This window comes from Pseudorca crassidens, chromosome 11 (assembly GCF_039906515.1).
Source record: "Pseudorca crassidens isolate mPseCra1 chromosome 11, mPseCra1.hap1, whole genome shotgun sequence".
Lineage (NCBI taxonomy): Eukaryota > Metazoa > Chordata > Mammalia > Artiodactyla > Delphinidae > Pseudorca > Pseudorca crassidens.
This window is the reverse complement of record NC_090306.1, coordinates 67,770,501-67,790,044: the sequence shown is the minus strand read 5'-3', so window position 1 is coordinate 67,790,044 and position 19,544 is coordinate 67,770,501. Positions and strand designations below refer to the sequence as shown.

General features: G+C 36.9%; 1 protein-coding gene and 1 pseudogene across 6 annotated transcripts in view; one reads left to right on the top strand and one right to left on the bottom strand.

Moving 5' to 3' along the window:
• Positions 1 to 295: 295 nt before the first annotated feature.
• Positions 296 to 19,544, top strand: part of PPP1R12A (protein phosphatase 1 regulatory subunit 12A) — a 150,909-nt gene continuing 131,660 nt past the window's right edge. For all 6 annotated transcript variants that reach the window (XM_067697436.1, XM_067697434.1, XM_067697432.1 and 3 more), the window contains exon 1: positions 296 to 547. In XM_067697436.1, the coding sequence (XP_067553537.1) occupies positions 311 to 547 (237 nt within the window). In that variant the 5' untranslated portion in view covers positions 296 to 310. The remainder of the gene's footprint in view (positions 548 to 19,544) is intronic.
• On the bottom strand, positions 15,326 to 18,171 carry LOC137202685 (protein S100-A11 pseudogene; annotated as a pseudogene).

The window sequence follows — 19,544 nt, the reverse complement described above, 5'->3', positions numbered from 1 at the left end:
GCATGCGCACTGGCCGAAGGGCGCCTCCCTGCCCGGATCTCGCGAAGTTACGTTAGATTGGCCGCCGGTGACGGGTGGCCGGGCGGGGGGCGGGAGGGCTTCTGAAGTAGGAAGGGAGGTCCGTTCGGCCGGGCGCGCCGCCCCAGTGCTCTGTGGGATACTGGAAGTCTCGAGCGTCTCCTCCCGGTTCCCAGCCCTCTTCTGGCCAGCACTCATAGAAACAGTCACACACCCCCTGCCTCCCCTCTCTTCCCTCTCCGCCTCCCCTTTCCCCCCCTCGCGATAAGAAGACCCGGCGGCAGGAGAGGGGATGAAGATGGCGGACGCGAAGCAGAAGCGGAACGAGCAGCTGAAGCGCTGGATCGGCTCCGAGACGGACCTCGAGCCTCCCGTGGTGAAGCGCCAGAAGACCAAGGTGAAGTTCGATGATGGCGCCGTCTTCCTGGCTGCTTGCTCCAGCGGCGACACGGACGAGGTCCTCAAGCTGCTGCACCGCGGCGCTGATATCAATTACGCCAATGTGGACGGACTCACTGCCCTGCACCAGGTCTGTGCGCCCCGCCGCCGCTCTCCTGACCCTGCGGGTCCTCGTTAGCCTCCCGCCTGGGCCTCCCCTCGGCTCTTGGTCTCCTGAGGCTGGGGGCGGCGGGAGACTCCCTGCCGCGGGGTGAGGGGGCGGCTTCCCGCGAAGGAGGGAGGGAGAGAACTGGTAGAGGGAGGGCCCTAGGCTTGGGGCTCCCTTCAGACCAGTTGGTGGTGGAGTAAGGGAACCAGGAGATTTCCGGGGCAGAGGGGGAAAAGGACTGTGGTCCGCTTGGGGCCCCAGGGCCATTTGTGGACGTGTGTCTGGGATTTGGGGTCGAGATGGGGAGCGGTGTCAATGATGTCAGAGTCGGAGGACGGCGGATGCTGAAGAAAACTACGAACTACGAACAAGAGGCACTGGGGACACTTGGGTAGAGGGACGTCTTTGGCTTGTTAGGAGGGCGTTGGATTTATTGTAGTTTTTAGGACTTGATTATAAATAATGATAATAGTAATCAAGCGCCCTAAGCCGAGTGCCCTGAGCAGACGGTTTCCTGTTTTCTCCTTTATTATTCTTGGTCACTGGGGAGGGGGAAACTGTAATTTAGCTGATCTGCACCGGCTGAAGGGGAGAGGGTGAAAGTGGGTAGCGTGAGGAAGCGTTCTAAAGGGCTTGCCCACCGCGGGGCCGGAACGTACGAAAGAGCCTCTAACTCGGAGTAGCGTTTGCCGCAGTGTCAGAGATCCTTTGGCCCCAGGTCCAGGGGTGTGCATTGCGGTTAAAAAGAGAAGAATAAATACGAGGCACTTTTTTCAGAGCCGGTTACCAAGCTCTCATTTTTCTTTTGGGGGGTGGGAAAAAAGAAAGCTGTTCACGAACTTTTCTCAAAATGGATGCTTTGTGCATGTTAAAGTTTTATAGTAGTCTGATTGGGATCTCTCAATGTTAGCCAAATAAGGAGAAACTATTGGCAATCCGGAGATAATGTTGCTTTGCCTTTAACAGGCCAAAAGCAACACAACCACTTAGAGTTCTTCTTAAAAAGCAATTTTTCAGTGATGGTAATAGGTGTCAAAACATAAACTCTTTCCATTTTATTAGTGGACAACTTGGAATTACTAGAAAACGACTTAACAGCAATAGCTTCCCCTTATAATGAAAAGACTTGTAAACTAACTCAAAGTTGCCTTGGTTATATGTGGAAGATGTTATATGTGGAAGATGTTGATTAATGCTGTGACAAAAACTTGTTTGGGAGGTTGAAACTTATGGTTTCATATTTCATGCATATTGCTGCTTTTTTAAAAGAGGTGTGTGGTGGCGTTTTTCCTTTTACTCCTTCCTGTTTAGTGAATGATGACTTTTAAATTTTATTTAATTGAATTCTCATATCAAACTTGGCTTATAGCCTTTGTTTACAAAGTTGACTGGATGAACTGTAATGACTGACAAATTGCAGGACAAATCTGGAATTTAGCGTGTGGCACCCAGTAAAAATATAGCATGGTCTTTAGCTCTTTATCTGTTCCATTAATTTAGAGTCTCTAATGTATAACAAACTTTTTATTTGGCTGAGGTTTATTTTAAGCTATAACATAACTCTAGATTCTAAAAATATGGTGTTGAAATGAAAGAAACTTTCAGCATTAGAAATGATAATGTAATTATGTAGGATGACTCTTCAAATTTCTTTCAAGTGTAATTTACATGGTTTAGTATGGAATTGATTCAGAAAGACAGATTATTGTATGCTTGAGGTCAGGTTAAGGTTGCATAATGGTTTATATCAGTATGTTTTATTAAAGTTGTCATATAGAAATGTAAAGTTATTACAGTTGTTGAGGAACCCAATTATTATGGCTTGGAGGAAGAGGAAAACTTCTAATATTTATATTCTTATTGGCTTAGGTAGAAAGAGAAAATACATCTAACAGGCTTCTTAGAGGTTTTTTTTTTCCTCCTCTAAATTTGGACATGTTGCAAGAATTATCAGACTTATCAAAGTCTTCCTGATTAACTGAATTCAGTGGTTAGTTTGGCATTATTTAGGTGTTGTCTTTATTAGATATTTTGTTTTAGCTGACAAACACTTAAGCAGAAGTTGCCAAGTTTATGCATAATCATTTGCATAATTTCTTTTTGTAATTTATTTGCACATTCCTTAACTCAGTGAAGCCAAAGTCTTTAAAATATCAACCATTAAAATTTTTATTATGTTTTCTCCACCCTCATTTCTCGTTTATTGACTCTTGTACTTTTTTGCCATTGTGACAGAGAACAAGGAGTTCGCTTTCGGCAAATTCAGAACAACAGATAGTGAAAGGTGATAAAACTTTTTAAAAAAAGAATCACAAAAAATTTTAACCTTAAAAATCTCTTGAATACTGATTGCTTTAAATACTTAAATTATAAAACCAAAATTGACCCATTGATTTGTTTAATAGCCCTTGAATAATTTTTTTTAATTTAACCTCTTGAAAGCTCATAGAATAACCAGAATGTTTTTACCAGATTAATTATTGGTTAGTCTTTTGGAATATTCATTTCCATTTTTGGTTTTGATCAAGTGTCTTTTTTTTTCTTTTTTAAAGATTTTTTTAATGTGGACCTTTTTTTTTTAAGTCTTCATTGAATTTGTTACAGTATTGCTTCTGTTTTATGTTTTTGTGGGTTTTTGGGGGGGGGTTTGGCCACAAGGCATGTGGGATCCTAGCTCCCCGACCGAGGATCAAACCCGCACCCCCTGCATTGGAAGGCAAAGTCTTAACCACTGGGCCGCCAGGGAAGTTGGATGGAGTGTCTTAAATTTCACTGTCAGGAGAAGAGTTTTAGGAACTTTACAACCCACAAATCCTCTTCTTAATCTAATATTTTACTTCCATTTTAATATAAACAGCTTATATTTAAAAGTTTCTTTAATTAGTTGAATGTTCTTTCTCATTAGAAGTTACGAAAGACAGTTTCCTTTTTTGTGTGTGTGTAAAAATAGGTCATTCATATAGGAGAAAAAGCAGTGTTTCTAGTCAAATTTCCTATCTTGGTCTCTAGAATAACCTCCCTTCCCCTAACCCCCTCCAGTAGCTAGAAAACAGTACTGAAGTTACGTTATAAACTTCTGATTTTCTAGAACTGAGGTCTAGAGTAGAATTTCATTTTTATCAGTGGGCAATAATCAGCTCTGATTTAAGAGCTACCTGGTAGAGTCTTAATACTATATGATCTGTATCTTTATTTCAGTATACTTTATAAAGATTTTAGGAGAGTAATAATAGTTTTCTATAGAATGCTTTATTGCTGATGCTTACTGATACTGGTGTGCATAAAATACAGGACTGAGATTTCTTCCAGCAGTTGTGAGTGTAGCCTTTTGATTTTACCTTAAAATCTTATCTGCTTCCTCTGCGCCTGTGACTTCCAAGTCAGTTTCCAGTTCTCACATTGCTGCAGAGCTCCAATCCCTCATTTCCATTTTTCTACTGATGACGAACTGTTGATTTAAAGTAAAATATTATTCGATATATTGTGATTTTATATTTAAAAATATATCTTCAAGTAGTGATGTAGTAAATAGAGGTCCACCCCCTTTGCCGTAGAATAGCAACTGTTTATTTACATCAATATCAGGAATTTCTTTAAATTCAACCCGAAATGAATATTTTTCTTTCTTCGCCAAACCTATTCTTCTCATCGATGCCTGTTTCTGATAATGATGTCATTAATCTCTAGATTAAGCTTTAAACATTTTAATTATTGTTTACTCATCCCCTTGTCTACATATAGACACTCAGTCTTCATAACTGCCTTCACATCAGTTCTTTTTCTTGCTACTCTTATTATCAATCTAGGTCATACCTTTATTATTTTTATCCCTAGAGTAAAGTAATAGCCTAATTGCTTTCCCTTCCTCTTCTCTCCCTGGTCCAGTCTAGCATTCATACTGCTATCACATTAATCTTTTAACAATATCATTTCAGTCATGTCACTCCTCTCCATAAATTCAGATTTAAAGTGTTTCACCATTTAGGTTAGACCTGATATATCCCCACTGTGTTATATCCTTTACTCTTTTTACTTCCATGCCTATGGCCTTGCTTTTTCCACCACTAGAATATACTCCCTCCCTCTTTGCCAATCAAAATCTTGGTCATTATTCAGGGTTCAACCCAGTTGTCCTCCAGAAAGGATCTTTCTGTCCTTTGAATTTGTATAATAACTATGTCACTGGAGAGACTCTCCTCTGGGGTGCTCATTTTACCTTACATTTTGCCTCTTTGCTGCTGTTAAAATGCTTCTTACTGAGTAGTGTGTGTTTTTAAGTTTGTCTTTCCTGGCTGACTCTAAGGACCCAATCTTCCACATTTTTGTATTTCCAGAGCCTGGCACACAGTAGGCGCTCACTAAAGATTTATTGAATTTTATCTTTTACCTCGTATCATAGATAGGAAGTTTTATAGTCATTTGTATGTTGTAAGATAAATCATTAAAACATTCACACCCAGCTACTTAGAGTACAGTTCTTGCACATGGTAGAACTTGTTGTGGATCTTCTGTGCAGATATTTTTAATGTCTTGAGATTTTAAAAATTTTTTAATATTAACCTCCTTCCCATTAAAAAAATTCTGAACCAGTTTAACTATTGATTAAGAGATAGAAAAATATTCACTCGAGTCATCAATTAATTTGCTACCTTCTTTATGAAGGTCTGAACTAGGTCCTATAGAGGAATACAGAATACAAAAAAATTCTGAACCGGTTTAACTGTTGATTAAGAGATAGAAAAATATTCACTCGAGTCATCAGTTAATTTGCTACCTTCTTTATAAAGGTCTGAACTAGGTCCTATAGAGGAATACAGAGAGTAGAATTAAATCCATGTTCTTTGCTATTATAATTTTAAAATAAAGTTTTCCTTTTGATTTTCAATAGATACAGACTTGCAGGTAAGTTTAATATTACATCCCTTTGCTCTTAAAATACAAATTTTATCTACTTCTGAGGGAGCCATTTGAAGCTTCTTTGAGGAATATGTGACTCCCCTCTTGTCAGTAAAAGGAATACTTTTGTTGAGTTTTTTCTCAAGTGCTTAATCTTCTCAGCCAAGCCATTTTCACTGAATCATAATCTGAAATGTAACTCTCTTTTAAAAAGTATTCTAATGGGGCTACTTAAAGTGTTTTCCAACCAAAAGGAAAAGAGACTGGAAGCAGCTGATATTGAGTCTCTTGTTAGAGAATAGTGTAATTGCTGTATATGAGAAATCTCTTTAAAACTGAATGTAGAGTTTATAATTGTTTCCTTTTTTTTTTTTTGGTGGGGGATATTAAGATCTTGGAAGAATCTGTTGGATACCTTATAACTAATATTAAAACCTCTGTTTAAAAAATATACAGTATAAGTTATTTTCTCTACATAATCTTATTTAAATGGCTGATGGCTCTTCAAACTTTTTATTGAAATCATCCTAACCATAAAAAACAAACAAACAGAACAAACCTAAACAAAATTTCTAACCCCAAACTGGCCCCTCACTAGCCATAAATGGGGTATTCTGGTAGGGCACCAGTGCCTACAGTGCTGTTGTTATAATGCCCTCTCTGCAGTTGATACCTCTGTGCTTCCTGGCAACAGTTTTGTGGTCTGACTTTGAAGTGTCATAACCAAGACCATCTTTCATGTACTTCAGCTACAGTGTGATTGCAAGCTGTGACTGAGCACTTTCTAGTATAGCCAGGTAGAAACATTAGATGGAATAGAGGAAAAATTTTTTTCATTATGTTTGTTATCACATTTTACAATACTGTTCACATAAGAGGTGTACTTTAAAAACTGTCTAGTTAGATAATTTAAAAAATATAACTATTTAGAAACCTTTGGAGGGAGGCAAAATATAGAACATTATTTTGTTACTGCTGTAACATGTTACTTCTTGACACTTCCCAAAGTTGCTATTTTCTTTGCCTTTCTGCCTGCCAAAAATGATGATTTTCACCCCACTTTTCTTTTGAAAGTTTGTGAGGTTCCACAGGGGTTGGCAAATGGAGTATTGGCATTTTGGTATATCTCTTTGAAAGGTCGAAGACCTCCAACAGTCATTTTTGAGTTTCTTCTAAATAAGGGTTGGATATGTAGTAGCCATGCCTTATCCCAGTGTTATATTGAAGAAAGGAATTGGCTGGTGAACATTTGCTGAGGATTTGCTACATGTGAAACATTATGTTAGATAGTTTTATAACCAATATCTCATTTAATTCTCACAGTGTCCCTTTTTTCTTGCTCAGTGTTACCAAGATAATAAGTGGCAGAGCTGGATTCTGACACAGGTTTATGTGATTCCAGAGCCCAAATTTAACACTATGCTACATGTCTTTTAAGTCTGAAGAAGAAAGTATTCTTAAATCTTCCAGTAATTATGGTTGATGATTAGTAGTTGGAAGTTCTTCCATGTTAATCAGTAGAGAATCAAATGAAACACATACACATAGATCTAATTATATTCTTCATCTGCTGTTGTTTGGCTAGTCAAAACTTTTAAGAGCTTTCTATGGTAATTGAAATGCAGTAATGCCATATTTAAATTAATCTCTAAATCTGTCCTAAACTTTAGGAACTGCCAGGATTTTTTTTTTTTTTTTTTTTTTGCGGTATGCGGGCCTCTCATTGTTGTGGCCTCTCGCGTTGCAGAGCACAGGCTCCGGATGTGCAGGCTCCGCGGCATGTGGGATCCTCCCAGACCGGGGCACGAACCCGTGTCCCCTGCATCGGCAGGCAGACTCTCAACCACTGCGCCACCAGGGAAGCCCCCCAAGATTACTTTTGACTGACCATTATGTGCATAATATTTGATCAGGTGCTTTCGGTAGTTACAAAGGAAGTTACAACAGCAACAGAACTCTTTTTTTAAGGACAGGGTTTACTTAGTCTTTAAACATCTTCATTTTTCTTTATCTTAATAACAATTTATATTAATGCTTTAGGCATTTTTACATACTCATTTACAGTAAATGCTTTATACATTCACAGACTTAACTTTTTCAATGAAAAGATATAAATTATAGGTAAACTCATATCACTGATAGTGAAAGAAGGAAGGCAAGCAAGCAAGCAAGCAAGCTCCAGCTTGTCACCACCATTTAGCTTAATCTTCTGAAATTTACTTTCTGTACAATGATTATTATTATTTATAATTAGGACTTGAGACATTACATGAAATGCTAGTAAAGTTACCTGAATTAAATTTAAATTCTGAATTAGTAAAACAAACTTTTTAATATTTATCATGTTTGATTTTAATTGGAAGCCTTTTGTTAGTAGGAATATCCAAGTCATAAGAATATTCCATTCCTTAAATCATTTTGCAGAATTTAGCCAAATTATATTTCAAGTCACCTTAGAAAAGGCAATAGAATTTTTTTTCTTAGTGGTAGTAAGTGAGAGCACCATCTGAAATGTGATTTACTTGTTGCCTATGAAATCATTGGTTCCCAGAATTGTACATTTCATGGACCAATGAAATGGTTTCTGTTTTTTGTTCTTTGTTTTAATTATGATGACTAAAAGAGGAGAACCTAATTTTTATGTTGTCATGTTAGGGCGTTAAAAACAAACAACTTGGTAACCTTCTACCATCATCATTTCATAAAAGAAAGAATACTTTAACAAGAAGAAAAGGATATAGTATCCAAATAAAGGACAGTGGAGCCTCATATATTAGTCTATAAGATTATTGCTGTATTGACAACAGATGTTCTTGATGCTCTTCCTTGAAGTAGAGTAGTTAAGGGTGAGCAGATTTCAAAACTTTATACCCTGTGTTCTCCATTTGGTAGGATATGAGAGAGTGCAGGTGGTGGCAGGCCATATCATCAGGATGAAAGTGCCTGGTCCCTGATCACTCAGTAAGAAGTGGAAAAAGAATTTACCTGAAGAGATTCAGGAGATTGGTGAAAGCTTTCTTGAGGAACCACTGGTTTCATATTTATATTTCCATAAGCCTCTGCATATGTAATCTTTCTCTGGAATGCATTTCCCAGCTTATTTGTATTAAGACACAGCTCAAAGCATAAAGTGTGGACTTGCTTGACCACGGGGGTGCACAGTAATTCTTTCACTTACTATTTAAACCCTAAGTTTGGCACTTACACACTACCTGCTATTGTTAGTATATCTTATCTCCAGACAGAGTAGTGAATTCCTTCAAGTGGGGACTTTGATTCATTTTTCTTTAAATCCCCTTTGGTATCTGCATTTTATTTTAGCAGGTGCACAGTAGATGTTTGTTGATTTTTTAAAAAATGAGCACAATGTAAACTAATCTTGTGAAGAGCAGAGTTCATAGAGAATAAAATGATGACAGTTTGGGTAAATATAACAACCAGCAAACATTAAAATGTTCTAATTAAAAAGTGTATACCAATAACTTACTTTATGATAATTATAATGTAAAGGTAACCATTATTACAGTCAAAATTTAGCAGGATCTTAGATTTTTTTTTGAAATGGAATGTGTTCCTGATTACCAATACAAGTAGAATTTTGCTCAGTTTATGTAACATACTTTAAAAATGAATTTCTTTAAACAAATCATCCAGTATTGGCTTAGAAGAGGAATCCCTAGCATATGTCATTAGAAGCTAATTCATATTTTCTAATGATCTTAATCATATTTTTTTCCTAAATAACACTTTTCACTATGGATCCCTGTATGTCACTATTTTTCTGACCTTGTTAGTATTTTGGTTGTTTAGCTTTTCATTGTTATGCTGGCTAACCATAAAAAGACAAAGTTGAGCTCTGTGTTACTGCCCTAAGTGTGCTTGCTTGACTTGAATGCTCTTTCATGGGTGGAGACATTCCACATTGTCATGTGTTATATAGGCATTTCTGAAATGACATTCAGTAGAAACCATGGAAAGAAATGAAGGCATTCCTCAGCTGTCACCTTTTCAGTAATCTATTTAAATGCGTTATGTGCACTGAGTGAGATATTCTGCAGGGAGAGCTTCAGTGACTAAAAAGCGTTACTTTAATTTGATTATTAACTCATATGAACTGAAAATTGCATGTTTTACATATTTAACATGTTTCCTAACGAAAAAAATCATAAGGTTGTAGAAAGTTTGTACCATTTTCTTGAATACTTGGAGAAATTTTGTGACTTGATACCGTTTAGAAGTTAACCACATGGGAAAGTATATTTTCCTGGATTAACTGTTAAAACACACACACACACACACACATCAATTACCTTTACTTTGTAGTAAACAAACTAAAGTGTATACATTTTATTAGCCTTCAAAATTATATTTTAGATGGTTCTAAATATTAATCCAATATTTGTACTTTTCCTTGGAACATTTCTGGAACTTTTCTGTCGGAGCTTCAGTTCCAGCAGGTTCTTTTGAATATCCTCTGTGTTGAGTTGAGTTTGTGCTATTGTTTTTTTTCTTTCAGGAAAGTTTGTAAATTTTGAAAATGATAGTCACTGGAGACATGTCGGGTGAAAATAGTAGATGCTGGGTAATCATGGTTAATAAATACTATCAGTGATTAAATGATATTTTCTAAAAAGCTTTTTCTTAATTGGAACATGATTATAAAGAGTCCAGCTTGGATTTTAGTCAACTCTTTTTACATTGCTTGGACTTGAGAGTATGCTTCAGAATTTCTTTATGATTAACTTAGTGCACTCTTCGTTTGTGTTCTGAATTTTGCGTGAAACAAGTCAACAGCTTATATAGCTTGTGAATTGAACCATGGTCTTTTTTTGTGTTTTCCACAAAAGATTTTGATGCTGCTGTTGCCAGATCATGACACCGTATTTCATTAAGAGCTGTTGTTTTTCTCAAAGATAAGTTAATTTGTACAGTTTTTATTAAAAGATTAGAACAGATGACATGTTCAACAGTTTATATCCTTTCCAAGTACATGGAATGATCTGCATAAAAATTTTGCCTAATATTCAAGTTTTTTCCCTTTTAAAATGTCTATTGCTATTTAACTTTTAGCCATCTTTAAAAAAAAGCACTAAAATGTCTTTAAATTTCTGATTTTCTCAATGTGGTATACATGAAAATGCCTCAAGTAATTATTAGGCCTTCAGTGCCTTCTATTCTTGCTTTTTGTCTTCACCATCTCCTTTTTAATTTTAAACATGGCTTACTTTCAAGTTTGTTTATTGTTCTATATGTATTTTATCCCAAACAGAAATTGAAGAAGAATAATTATTTAAGTAATTAAAGCATGATAGAAAAATATAAAAAAAGAAAATAAATGCTATTCAGATTTTCAGGCATGGAGCTAGCTAGCCCCATTTAAAACTTTAATAGACTCTCTTTATCCATCTCTATCCAATATATAATTTTCTAAAAGTGAGTTTATATTTAATTTTCTGGTTTATAACCTACTTTCTAAATTACACATTTTTAGAAATATTACTGTGTTAATGAATATTGGGTCCGCTGTGTGAGTTTGTGTGTACATGTGTGAGTACGTGTGTACGTCCTAAAATTTATTTTCCCAGTTGTCTGATGATGAATATTTAGTATATTTTCAATTTCTCATGATTGGTGGATATTACACTATGTATATCTTTGCTTACTCATGATATTGTATTGTTCAGATTGTTTATCTTAGAGATTTCACCTGCAATTTTATATGTTTTGCCCAAGATAACATGATAACATGCTGTTTTAATGCTTGTTATGCAAAAGATATTTTCAGTAAAGTCTCTAGTATATTTAATATAGAAGACTAACCTTGAAAGTACTCCAGCTGACACACATGTTACATTCATAATGTGATGATGTCATCTCCCTTCTCTGAGGCACCCATAGAAAAATCTGTTTTACTCTATGTGTTAAGAAAATTTGTAAGTTGTTTGAAATATTAAACAATATTTGTATTTGCAGGTAAATGTTGCTATTATTTGTTTCAATTAGTGATTAACTCATTCATGAACAAATATATAAATCATTATTTATCATATGCCTGGCATAAGGTCCCTGTGTGCATGTAGTGTGTAATCTAGAGGAGGTGGCAGTGGGTGTTAGAATAGATCTAGGGTAAGATGAAATTTTTTACTAGGAGGACTTAACCTAGAATGTCAGGGTAGACATCCCTGAGAAAGCTATGTTTAAGTTACAGGAACTTAAGAGATGTCTTGAGTCTTTCATGACTCTGTTCCCTCCTGTTTGTCTTCTGAATGCTCCTGTTCAGTTTCTTTTTCTGATCTATTTCTTTCTTAAAGAAGAATGTTCCAAAGTTCTCTGTGTCTCTATTTTTTCTTTTCCATATCATTCATTCTTAGAGTTTCAACTGTTCTCTTTTTATATGATCTGTTCTCCTTTTTGTATAATCTACATCTTATTTTTGATGTCGTCAGTCTTCCACTTACTAAACTACAATTTCAGGGTCTTCTTGTGTTTACTCCTTCTGCTTCCAATATACAGTCAATAACTCCTATCATGCACACCTGAAAAAGAAATACTCCCAAACCCATACTACTTTTTTATATATTCACTTAACAGAATTAAAGGCCTACTTTGTGTCATACACTATTAAGTACTGGGGGGGATATGCTTTTAAACAAAAGAGATATCAACGCTACCTTCATGGAGTTTAGAGTAAAATTGCTTAGCCATCAGGAAAGTGCAAATCAAAACCGTAATGAGGTACTACTTCACACCTAATGGAATGGCTATAATAAAAACAACAGATAATAACAAGTGTTGATTAGGGTATGGAGAAATTCCATCCCTCATACACTGCTGGTGGTAATGTAAAGTGGTGCAACCATTTTCAACCACTTTCAAAACAGTCTGGCAGTTCCTCAAAAGGTTAAACATAGAGTTGCTGTATAACCTAGCAGTCCTACTCCTAGGTGTATACTCAAGAGAACTGAAAACACATGCCCACACAAAAACGTGTATGTTAATGTTTATAGCATCATTATCAAAATAGCCAGAAAGTGGGAACAACACAAAATATGCTGATGAATAAATAAAATGTGCTATGTTTTGTTACGGAAATCAGTGGAATGTTATTTGGCAATAAAAAGAAACTTAAGTACTGATACTTGGTGCAACATAGATGAATCTTAAATACATTATGCTACGTGAAAGACACCAGTCACAAAAGACCACATATTGTAGGATTCCATTTATATGAAATGTTCAGAATAGTTAAGTCTATAGAGACAGAAGATAGATTAATGGTTGCCAAGGGCTGGAGGTATTGAGGGGAAATGGGGAGTGACTGCTAATTGGTATAGCATTTCTTTTTAGGTTGATAAAAATGTTACAAAATTAATTGTGGTGATGGTTGCACAACTCTGGATATACCAAAACCTTTTAATTATATACTTGGAATGGGTTATTATGTAATGTGTGAATTAATTTACAATAGGCTGTTGTATTTTTAAAGAATGAAATTAGGTATTTATCAGTGTTCACCACAAAAAATTGAGGCACTGGCAGAGGCTTGGTATTCATCTCTGTAGTTATGATGACAAAGAAGACAGCCAGTCATTGTCCCTGCCCTAACACAGCTTGCAGTGTATTAGGGTATATAGATAAACATAAGGAAATTATACATTTATGTCAGTTATGTGTAATGATATGTAATGGTTATAGTACAAAGTGGTGTGGAAGTTGATGAAGGCACATCTCACCTTGATTTGGGGAAGGGGAAGGCTTCCTGGAGAAAGTTATTATTTAAGCTGCTGCGTGATGAATAAAAGTTAGCCAAAGTTGTAAGGGAGGGAAAGGTATTGGAAACTGTTTCAGAGAGAGGGAACAGTATGTGCAAAGAGCTGGAGGTGTATAGAAGTGTTGAAGGATTTTAATCAGGTTAAATGAGACAAATTTTCTCTTTAAGAAAAATCACTTTGGCTGCAGCGTGGAGAATGCAACTGAAAAGAAGACAAGACTGGAGGCAGGGAGGCTAGTTCAGGAACTTGAGGAGTCTAAGAGAGATGAACTAGCTTAGTGGAGGTGAAGTTGGTAAATAGTAGATGAACTCAGGACATATTTAAGAAATAGAATTGGTAGGAATTGGAAGGGGTTTGAAGTGAGGGAATAGAGGCAAAGATGTGGGTGTGCTTGGTTTCCAGTTTGGATGACTAGGTGAATGGAGTGCTTTTCACAGGATGTGTTCATTCAGTAAATACTTTGTGCTTACTGTATAGGTCAGGAGCAGAGTATATTTGAATGCTATTGGGGGAGACAGGCAGTAAGCAAGAAATTACAATCAACTGTGAAGTATGCTAAAGGACATATAGGATATTGAGGAGAGGTGGCCTACTTATAAATAATATATAAAAATCTTGTTTGGAGAGTGTTTCGTCTTGGAGTTAGCCTGTTTTCTTAGATCTATTTGAATACCAAATAGAAAAGAATTTACGAGGCTACAGGAAAACCACAGGATAAGGATTCATGATTAGAGTTTTTAGGGCTTTGGTGAACTGTCCAAAAATACATGCAAAGTTTTGTGTTTGATTTCCTTTGCCTTTCACTTCAGAAGAATTAATTAAGAACTTTTAAGTAAGATCAGATTTATTTTTATGATATTGTGGAGGAGGGCAGAGTGTGTCTTTTTAGGGATATGGGGATGTGGAGAGGTAGAGCACAGAACTGTTGGAGAGCAATAAAGGAGTGGTAGCTGTAACAGTCTAAAAGTCTTTCATTGCCTGAAATAATGCTCTGTGAAAATAAGGTCATAGGTTAAAATGAGAGGTGAGAGTACATTTCTCAGAGCATGTTGGATTTTGCTAAGAATTGTACAGTTAAAGAATTCATTCAGGGCTTCCCTGGTGGTGCAGTGGTTGAGAGTCTGCATGCCGATGCAGGGGACACGGGTTCGTGCCCCGGTCCGGGAAGATCCCACATGCCGCAGAGCAGCTAGGCCCATGAGCCATGGCCGCTGAGCCTGCGTGTCCGGAGCCTGTGCTCCGCAACGGGAGAGGCCACAACAGTGAGAGGCCCGGGTAAAAAAAAAAAAAGAATTCATTCAACAGTCTCTGGCAATTCCTTGGTGGTCCAGTGGTTAGGACTCTGGGCTTCCATTGTGGTGGGCACGGGTTTGATCTGTGGTCGGGGAACTAAGCTCCTGCAAGCCGCACAGTGCAACCAAAAAAAAAAAATCCTCTAACTTTTTTCGGTTTCTAAATTTAGTAAGCTGTGTTTTCAGGGAAAATAAAGGTAAAATATTAGCTTTAACTAAAAAACTTATACATTGATATATTTTTTCTTTTTTGCTCAAAATATTACTAGAGTTGCTTTGAGTATTTGTGACTTTTTTGCATATTTTAATGTTTTTTTAAAGTTGCACAGGTAATGAGAAAAGTAGCAGTTCTATAAAAAGGTTGTGTGGGTTATTTTGACCTTGAGCAAGCATCATTGGGTTTGTTTTAGCTTAAGTGAAATAGGAAATGGTTATTATATATTTTTTTGTACTCTCATAGTTCTTTATTTGTTTATTCATTTGTTGTTTTTCCCCCCACTAGAAGGTAACCTCAGTGAAGGCAGGACCTTGTCTGTCTTGCTGACTGTATCCTCAGAGCCTATGACAGTACCGTAGTAGGGGTGTATAGACATTTAATGAGTGAACACTAAGTGACGTCTCTCCATCAGTCTGAGAAACTTAGAGATGATTATGTTGGTATCATTAATCATGATTATGTATGCACCCAAGATGCACTTTTACTATTTACTTTACAACTTCTGGTAACTGTTAACATCAATCTAATTTATATTCCTCCCAGTCATCTCCCTCCCTTGCACAAATTTACTGACTCTCCAGTATGTGCTTTAAAAAACAATATGCTTTTATTACTGCCAGCCGGAGTGGCCTGCATGGGGTGGTGGGTGCGCCGGGCTCAGGGTATGTGTGGTCTGTGAGGGGTAGATGATAATTGGGAGGCTGAAGGAAAGGGAGTGGGGCTGGAGGCCAGGCCCAAAGACTCCTCTGATTTACTTCTGGGAAGAGGTAGACTTAATAAATGAGTCATGGCAAGCTATGGCCAGGCCGCCAAAAAGATTAAGAAATTCTTGGAAATCTAGCTGCCCATCAGAGTTGAGGTCCAGTTTCTTCATCATGCGGTCGAGGACACCAGGGTACTTCTGGTTCTTTGTGAAGGCACCCAGCTCTGTATTCATGAAGATAAGGAACTTGGCCTTGGAGAGTTTGCTGTTGTTACTGTCCCTTCCAGCATGCTTTTGGAAAACAGCAATTAGAGACTCGATGCACCGTTCAGTCTCTGTAGGGCTGAATATTTTTGCTATGTCGGAGAGGAGCAAGGCACGGGGCTGCGAGTGGGGAGTGGCGCGGTGAGCCTGGTTACTATATATATTAAACCTTAATTCAAAATTACTGTGGCATTTTTTCCGCTTTTTAACCCACCCTTGACATTTAAAGCCAGTCTTATTGGGGAGTGGGGGGAGATTATGTGTATGTTTGTTTTATGTGTGAAATGGACTGATGATACGTAAATTGTTCCCTGTAAAATTACACTTAAGTGTCAGAAAGTTAGTTGCAAGACAGTATGTGTGATGTGATTCCATTTGGGGGGAAATGTTGTTTGCATAGAAAAAAATCTGGGGAAATTACCCCAACTATTAATGGTTATGGATATTCTGGATTATGTCATCTTTGAATCTTTTACAACAAGCAGAAAAAAGTGATGAAGATGAATCTGAACTGGAGAAAAATGCCTGAATGGCTACTTCCAGTAATGTATTCAGGATTAAATATAGAGACATTGACATAATGAATGTTAGTTTGCTAGTCTTTGTCCACTCAAGGAAGCTGGTGTTCTAAATATTTATTTCTATATTATGCCTATCTTTTCTCTGAACCTTTTATTTAATAATGAAAGATTGATTGTCATTATGATGTACACCTTGGGAGAGTTTTACAAGTAAGAAAATGAATTAGGGGTTTAGTTGGATGTATTTTGAAGCTTTTGGCAAGTAGACTACCAAGAAAAGATAAGCATAATTTCCAAAAAAGCAGATAGTTTTGAGGAATAAAGGGATTTTAAAAGATAGAAGAGCAATTTTTATACAGTGAGCTCTTTTGACTTGTTTTATATGAATATGAAAATGATGAATTTAATGATGAATATCTGTTTTAAGAATGAATTGAAAAAATGGCCTCAAATCTCTAAGAATAGAATCAGGAATGGTGAAGCTTAGAGTTATGTGAATTTTGTGAAAATATTTTTGAAGACAGTGAAAAGAGGGCTTTTAAGAGTTGTGAAATGGAGCAAGACTAGGAAGAAGGAAATAACTGATGGCATAGCCCTTAATTTACATGTACATTTGTTAAAAATGGTCTTCTGGGGCTTCCCTGGTGGCGCAGTGGCTGAGAGTCTGCCTGCCGATGCAGGGGACGCAGGTTCGTGCCCCGGTCCGGGAGGATCCCACATGCTGCGGAGCGGCTGGGCCGTGAGCCATGGCCACTGAGCCTGCACGTCTGGAGCCCGTGCTCCGCAACGGGAGAGGCCACAACAGTGAGAGGCCCATGTACTGCAGGAAAAAAAAAAAAAAAATGGTCTTCTACTGTAACCAGCAGAATTCTAATATCCATTATTAAGCGTATAGTTTTAGAAGAGGTTATGTTGATCACTAGATGCCCATTTGAGTTTTCTGAAAACAAGTTTTGTGTTGACCTATCTTTACTTCCTTTTTTGACAAGGTTGGTAAGTTCAAATGAGGGAAATGTTGCAAACGTAGTGTAGCTTGATTTTGTAGTACAGCACTTGGACAGGCTCTTGTTAGATCTTTGCGGTTAACATGACAAAAATCTAACATGAATATTAGCAGGATTGGATGGATTAACCGCTGGGTGAACCACTGTATACATGTCAGTCTACTGATTAATCACTCAGTGTCAACCCAGAGGAAGGACTAAAATGTAGTGGTCCTTGTGTTCTTGACCCTATCTTATTCAACATTTTAGTAGATTAAACTGTAGAAGCTGAGAGAGAACTCTAAAAAGTATGAAGTAGTAGGTTTTAAACAGTAAAATGAAAAGATAATGGATATTAATGTAAAATTCTGCATTAAAATATTGATGGCTATAGGTTGGTAGAGACCATCTTTTTTTTTTGTTTTGGTAGAGACCATCTTTGACAAACATGAGAAAAATGTTGCTTGAAAGTTTAAAAGGAAACCCAGGGTCTGACAACAGTATAATCATTTTAAAATGTACTAATTCAGTGTAAAGCTAAATTAGTATTTAGTATAGATTTTTTAAAAAATCCGTTCCTTTACACTGTTAGATCACATCTGCAGAACTGTGTCTAGTTCTACAGTTTGAGATTTGTCTACTGTTTCGGCAGATCTTACCAGTTACAACCTTTTTTTGATTACTCACCGGTGGAATGGCTTTGTATAATAAAATTATTTCTACTGAGGAAAACCTATATTCCAGTCCTTTTTCTAGATTTGTTAACAAATGTATACATAATTATATACACACAGTTGCAGTTCTTCATATATCTTAAGACCCCCCCAAATCATCAGCTCAACTATTTTCTTTTGAGCCTCTCAAAAAAAAAAAGGGAGCCAGTTTTCAAAGCCACATACTTAGCCGTGGTATTAGGAGAGCCACTAGTAGTAAAGTGGTAGAAGGACCTGTTGCACATGTTAGTTAGGATTCTTTGTTTTAAGTAAGAAAAGCCCATTGGAACTAGCCTAAATAAAGTAATTCACTGTAAGATTATAGAAATGTCTTACAGAATCTGGGCTTCTGGAATGAATTAGAGCCAGGAAGTGTATGCAACCCGGGAAGTCTTCTAAGTTTCTCATCATTGTTTCCACCGAATCCACTTTATTCTTTTTGACAGCAAACTAGATTTCTTGTTTTCCCAGTTCTGAAGGCAAAATAAAAGGGCACCAACAATTTCAGAATTTGTACCTGGTCTAGATATCCAGAGAGATTGATCTCCTTCTCAGTTCTAATTCCAGATTCCCAGGAAAGGGACCAATTGATCCACCTTAGGTTATTCATATATCATCTGAGGTCATCAACAGTAGCTGGTGGGGTTGGGTGCCTCTGAGCAAACATACCTACTCTGTCATTCTAAATAATGTATTATGAGGAAATGAGGAAGACAAAGCTAGAATTAATAAGTGAGTTCATAAAGAAGCAAATATCGATTGTATAAATGCACAATCTATAAAAATGAAAAAGCATAAATAAACGTTAAATCTTAAATCAGCCGTTCTCAAACCTTTCTGTTTCAAGGCCCCCTTTATACTCTTAAAACTTGAGAACAGACTGCACCAACAGGGCAAGTAAAACTGGGGAAATCTGAATAAGATAGATGGATTATATATAAATGTCAATGTCATGGATATAATATTACTGTATACAGTTTTCACAAAATTTTATCGTTAAGAGAAACTGCAAAGAAATATCTCTATTATTTCTTACAACTACCTGTGAATCTAATTAACTTAATAAAATAATATTAAAATTTTTGTTTATTATTATTTTTTGTCTATTATTATTTTAATGTAAAAAAATAGTGAAGAACCCAGACCTTTTTTGTTTATGTTGGCTGTCTTCCAGTATTTAACAAATTAGAAAGTAAAGCTCAAAAATCTTTAAAATTTTATTTATTTAAAAATAATAACTCATATGCCAATGTAAATAACATGTTTATGAAAGATAAGCATTTTTCAAGTCAAAAAATTTAAGAAGGGCATTGTTTTACATTTTGCAGATTTTTTTTTTGTTTGCGGTACGCGGGCCTCTCACCGTTGCAGCCTCTCCCGGTGCGGAGCGCAGGCTCAGCGGCCATGGCTCACGGGCCCAGCCGCTCCGCGGCATGTGGGATCCTCCCAGACCGGAGCACGAACCCGTGTCCCCTGCATCGGCAGGTGGACTCTCAACCACTGCGCCACCAGGGAAGCCCCTGCAGATTTTAATGTCTTGCTTAATAGATGATAAATGGATTCTCGTAACTATTTCTGCACATAGTCTGTTGTGATTTCACATATTTAGCTTCTGAAA